The sequence below is a fragment of the Pleurodeles waltl genome, chromosome 3_1 (genome assembly GCF_031143425.1).
Source record: "Pleurodeles waltl isolate 20211129_DDA chromosome 3_1, aPleWal1.hap1.20221129, whole genome shotgun sequence".
Classification (NCBI taxonomy): domain Eukaryota; kingdom Metazoa; phylum Chordata; class Amphibia; order Caudata; family Salamandridae; genus Pleurodeles; species Pleurodeles waltl.
Window position 1 is genome coordinate 1,953,126,259 of NC_090440.1, and position 5,754 is coordinate 1,953,132,012.

The 5,754-nt window shown below is 49.7% G+C and overlaps 1 protein-coding gene across 1 annotated transcript; it reads right to left on the minus strand.

Annotated features, from left to right (window-relative positions):
- Positions 1-417: 417 nt before the first annotated feature.
- On the minus strand, positions 418-1,978 carry BHLHA9 (basic helix-loop-helix family member a9). Its single transcript, XM_069221434.1, has one exon. It carries the CDS (start codon positions 1,933-1,935, stop codon positions 1,141-1,143), a length of 795 nt encoding a protein of 264 aa, XP_069077535.1. The 5' UTR covers positions 1,936-1,978; the 3' UTR covers positions 418-1,140.
- Positions 1,979-5,754: the final 3,776 nt, after the last annotated feature.

Consider the following 5,754-nt stretch of genomic DNA (forward strand, 5'->3'; position numbering starts at 1 on the left):
CAGAGGTATCTACTGATGTACGTGGTACAGGCCAGGGATTGGAGGTGCTGTGTGTGGCGTCGCTGCTGATGGAGCTTTAGGTTCGATGGCGAAGCTGTGTGTGTGATGAAATAATTCTGTATTCAGGAGGGTCGACGTTGCCTAAGGGGCCGAAGGAAACGCTCCTGATACTCAGCAGGCTGAGCGATACTCTACCGTGGGAAGAAGAGGGTGAAAACATCCTTAGTTTCTCATTAATTAACTAGATAAACCTATTTTCTTAGAATTTTTTTGAAAGGGAAAGAAAGCGTTGCGAAAAGTTATTCACAGAAGCAAAATATTCTTAAAGCCAAAGCATTTCCTGAAATTAAAACAGAAGAACGGACAGTCATAAAACGGACAACACTAAGATGTTTTGTATAATATAAAAATCTTCATTTTACTTTTTATTCCATTGACCTAAATCGTGGCTGTTTTCTCTTTCCACGGGTTTACAACACAGGCTCGGCGTTCTCCTTTCACAGTGCCTAAGTTGTGAACAGTTACAGTCCTTTTAGTCAAGGGGCTGCAAAGCAAAAGGTCGCCTTGGCACGGATGCCATTTTAAAGAAAATAGTGAACTTGCTTGGGCAGAAAGTCTTGAAGGCCAAATGCAGTGGTATTTACATGGCAATACAATTATGCCCCACAGAGCTGGCCTCACCTGTCATGTCCAGCTTCATGGGGGGGGGGGGGTGCACTTCATACAGCGTCCTTTCATAACCTCAGGGTGCGTCTCTTATGAAAGTCACGTGTCCATACTCTCACTGGATGAATGGTGCACTTACAGAACCAGACTGCCAAATACCATTGGCCATAGTTGCCCTAACAGGGCAAGAAAGAATACCTCCCTACAGCGCCTCTCTCCCGCGGCGCCATCGGTCTACTGGCCGGGGTTTAGAGCAGAGTTCTGGGTGCTTAGTTCAGTTCCTTGGTGCACTTGTTACAAGCAGAGGTGCCAATCAGTCCGGCCTAGCGGTTTGTAACGAAGTGTCTCTAGGGTGAATATCAGAAATGCACCGCGCGTACCACGTGAAGGCGGGAAGGGGTGTTGTAGCCCCAGGTGATTCAGAACACCCCCTCGCCCGTCTTTCCAAACAGACTATAAGTGCGCACAACGTTGTCAGTGGATGGGCAGTGAATGCTGGTAGCCTGCGCCCGGAAGGAATCCAAACTGCCACTGAAAATGTCCCGGGGAAGACTCCATGAAGTTGTCTGTGTGATTCTGGTGGCAGGTGCTTCTCACCGCATCATGGTAGTTGGCGTTGGGGTAGTAGGGCGGGCTGGGCATCAAGTGTTCCTCCCGGGGGCTTCCGTGGTGTGAATGGAAGAACGGATTCTCCGGAGAGAACCTGGAGTAGAGCGGGGAGGGACTCTGCTGGAAATGTGTGATGTCAGCATAGTTGGCAGCCGAAGGTGGAAGGCGACTGTCCGAAGGAACGTGGAAAGGCTGCGAGGCGCTGTGCCTGGCCTCCTGCGTCAGTGCGCCCTCATGTCGCAGGTGGCACTCCGTGTGATTGCACGACCATTTTGGGGCCGGGCTGGAGCGCAGGAACATGGACAGCGTGGAGATGCGGTTGATCGCCCGCCTCAGTGTGGCTATCTTGGAGAGCCTTTTGCCACTAAGGTCGTGCTTCAAGGTCATGCGCAGGGCGTTGAAGGCTTGGTTGTAGTCCAGGATCCGTTTGCGCTCGCGCACGTTGGCGGCCACCCTCCTTGCCTTGGACCTCACAGGCCGGGCTCTCTTCTTCACCTTGGCCTCCTCGGGGTCACTGGTGGAGGGGGACGCCTCGCTGTCCTTGGAGTCCATTCGCAGGAGCTCTGGGCCAGGGCCAACCCGGGCGTCGTCCCCTTCCAGGTCATCCTCTGAGTAGTCGGACTCTGTCACGCTCATGACGGAGGGCCCTGCTCTAGGCATGATGCTGCCGATCCTCTGTGGCCACCACACTCGGCAAGTTGTTTTAAAGCAGTTTGCTCTTTGACTTCCAGAACTAGGCAGACACACCCTCTAACCCTAACCCGCCCACTTAAAAAAACACCGTGCATGGCTCTCTCAATGGTAACACGTGGTATCCTCATAGCTCATTTTATGACCTGCCTCAGGTGAGCAGGTAATGGGATGATGGCGTTTCCACAACATACCTGAGGAAGACTGCACTGAAATGAAATCAGCCTTCGAGACGTCGCCCAGACTGTCCCATCAACGAAAAACTTCATTTCATCTTGACAATTCACCTTTCTTTTCTGATGATTAACCTTCCAAAAATTCGCCCAATTAAGGCAGATGTTTTACATACCGCTCAAAGGGAGCCGTGCAGAAGCTGGATCAGCAGGAGCGGTTTCTCTTGATGTAAGAGCTGTCCCCGTCCGTCATAAATCAAGGCGGCTGTAAAGTTACAGTGATGTGTTAATGAGGGACAGGAATGCTTTCTTCAGAGCATTATTAAAAAAAAAACATAAATAGCATCCTTTCCAAGCCCTTACCATGTCTCAAACTCACAACTCTCACTATAGCCCCCAAATCTCAAGACCCTGATTTTCACGTTTTTATTGCAAATTATGTGGCATTTAGTGGGTTGGGGTATATTGATCTGGCTCAATATCACTGAATAATAATAATTATATATATATATATATATATATATATATATATATATATATATATATATATATATATATATAGTAACCTATACTCACTGCGTGCCACCTACTTGAGTGATGTTTAAAAGGGGCTATTATTACCCAACTCAATGTCAGTAATTTTTTTAACTTCAGAAAGACAAACAGCCCTGTCAGGAATGAATCTGTAACCTGGTGACTACAGAGATACAGCCTTTGGTGGGGTCCCCGCCATGGAAAGCTTGTGCTGGGGGCCACAGGGGTCCCCTGCACTGTCCATGCCACCCCGCCAACACCATTGGAATGTGAGTGTGCATTCCGAGGGTGCTGGTGTGCCACAGCATTGGCCTCGGCTTCTTTAAGGGAGCCAAGGCCAATGCTGTGGCACTGTTTACGCCAGTCTGACTGGCAATAATGTCGTAATACAATGTTTCCGCCGTTCAGCCTGGAGGAAACATTGTAATAGGAATTGGTGGAAGAAGGCCGCCACTGATAGCAGTCTCTTCCCCGCTGCTTTGGCGTTCGACTCAGTCCTGGGAGGGGGGCAGGGGTAAATAAAATAATAATAAAGAAAAAAAAAAGTACCTGTTTCTGCTACCTCCTCCGGCCGCGACTATCATCTTCTCTCAATGGCGTTGGTGTCCCAGTAGTCCCTAGGACACCAGCACAGGCTCCCCATGCAATCCTGGCACCGCTTCCATGCTATGCTTCGCATGAGAGCAGTGTCAGGATTGGTGTGTGTGTCTTGGTCTGCCACTCAGACAGTGCACTGTGGTATGTGAAGTTTCTCCAACCCGGCTGTGTTGCATAGCCGGGTTGGAGAAACCTAAATGTGCATGTCAGTTTGGCAGGCCTAAGACAACCAGACAAACTGACATGCGCACTTAGTGCACTGGCTCCACTCCTCCTCCTCCCCCCTCCCATGGACCAGCCCCACCCCGGTCCTGCTCATGCTGCCTGAGTCAACAGCTGAAAAATAAAACAATATTTAAATATTTTATTTTTCAGTTGCTGGGTCAGCCAGTGGGGCGACTCTCCTTCACCACTGCAAAGAAGCCACCCCTCCCTGTGCTGCCAACACCAATTAAGGGCACCTCCACGTCCCAGAAGATCCCAATCACCTGGTGAGCTCCTAACAGCTTCATGTTGTCCTCCTCAGCTTCAATCTCCTGTTAGAGCCCCTTAGTTCTGTATTTGCAGGTAACAACATTAAAATTTACTATTATGCTGAAAATTCTTAGCTGTCTTTGAAAGTTTCCTCTGCTCCAGATATTCAAGACCTAAAACACTGCCTCAACCTTACACAGACCTGGATGTCTAGCACCAACTTGAAGCTTCACCTCACCAAAACAGAATTCTTCCTATTTGCCACAACACAAGCAACAATCCATCCAAACATAGCACAACCACATTAATCTGAACACATTTGAATGCTAACTTTCATCCCACGCCAGGTCGTTTGATTCATTCTATGCCAGTTCTTGTGAGGGCGCTGTACGTGTGACGAGTGTCAGCGGTCGGAGGTGGAGTCTGTGCGGAGTCTGTGGAATAGGAGCAGAGTGGAAGCGGGAGCAATGGATTGACAAAGGCTCTAAACGGCGGAGGGGCCCATGAACCCGCAGGACCGGAGGGCAGAATCAGAGTCAGGCCACAGGGGCAGCAGCGGGATCGCATATTGGGATGCGGCTCCTCGCTCCCTGCGCCTCACCTTACCGCTCGCCTGCCTGTCCCCCCCACCTGTCCGTCCTCCCACCTGCCCGTCTGCCCACCCGCCTGCCCGTCATTATGCTCACTCAGCCGGGACTCGTGTTGAGCCCCCACCTCAAACATGGCCACCCAGGGGAGCAGTGGGGGGCGAGCAGGGAGAGGCTCTAAGTAGCTGAGGCACCTGGTTGCTCACAGAAGCGGCCAGCACTAGGCCTGTGTGAATTGTGTCCACCGAGGTGCCCACATCCCCTCCTGTGCCACCAGCAACCATATTAACATCAATACCGATACTAAAGCCAACACCATTATACCATCAATCTAGCCAACCAATACTAGCCATACCAACCAAGCCATACTAATCATACCAAGATACCAACAGCTAACAGCAAACAATATAGTAAGCTCAAGAGCGCAATTAAAGACAATATTGCCACAACAATACGATGCGAGGCGTCAAACTGCCGCCAACCACCCGAGACCCAGTAATCCAGCATCCCAGTGTGCTAGTGCCTCCTCACCTCAGAGCCTTGGTGGGATGCACAACCTGGTGAGAAACGCAATTAGGTGGGAGAGTGGCGGCGCAGGACAAGGGACTCCAAGGCGACCTAGCGAAGCAGCGTGCTTGTGCCCGCCCCCCGAACTTTGATAGGAAACACATCCAGACAGGTGAGTGGCGGCGCTGGATAAAAAACTCTAAGGTCGGGTCCTGGGAAAACTGGGGACATCAAACGAGCACTTACCCTGACACCCTGCACCTGAGACTCTTCATCAGACTTTGCAGCCCTTTCAAACTTGTCTACCCCTCAGCTGCCTCACTCCAGCTCCACTAGTTCAACTTGCGATTTACCATGCAAGGAAAATCAATGCAGGAACACTCAGGAAGCGGCCTGGATAGGCTGATTGCACCATAATGAGGTCAGGGAGAGAGAGGCAAGTGCGACCAACAGCAGTAAATAAAAGGAAAAGGAACTGCAAAGGGACAATGGAAGTAAGCAAGAAAAGGTCACTAGCAAAATTGATGTGCACTGGCCCCATCACCCTAGCCAGCCTTGGTAACCATAGAACCTACTGTAGGAAGCTGGATCTGTATATACTATACCAAAATAATGTATAGTGTGCACAGAGCCCAGGGGTTCCCAAGAGGCTTAACAAAGGCTAAAGTAGATAATACTAATGCTCTCTTTTGTGGTAGTTTGGTTGAGCAGTTAGGCTTATCATAGGGTAGTGCAAAGCATTTGTTGTACACACACAGCAACGAAATGAGGCACACTCAATGACTAACTCCAGGTCAATTGCTTTTATATAGCAAAAATATATTTTGTTACTTTATTACTAGAACCAGAAGAACTTTGTTGCAGGTAAGAACAGTTGTAAGTAGGTATCAAGCATATTTATCGAATGTACTTTGTTT

Coding starts and splice junctions, on each gene's coding strand:
- BHLHA9 (XM_069221434.1), bottom strand. CDS start 1,935: ATGCCTAGAGCAGGGCCCTCCGTCATGAGCGTGACAGAGTCCGACTAC.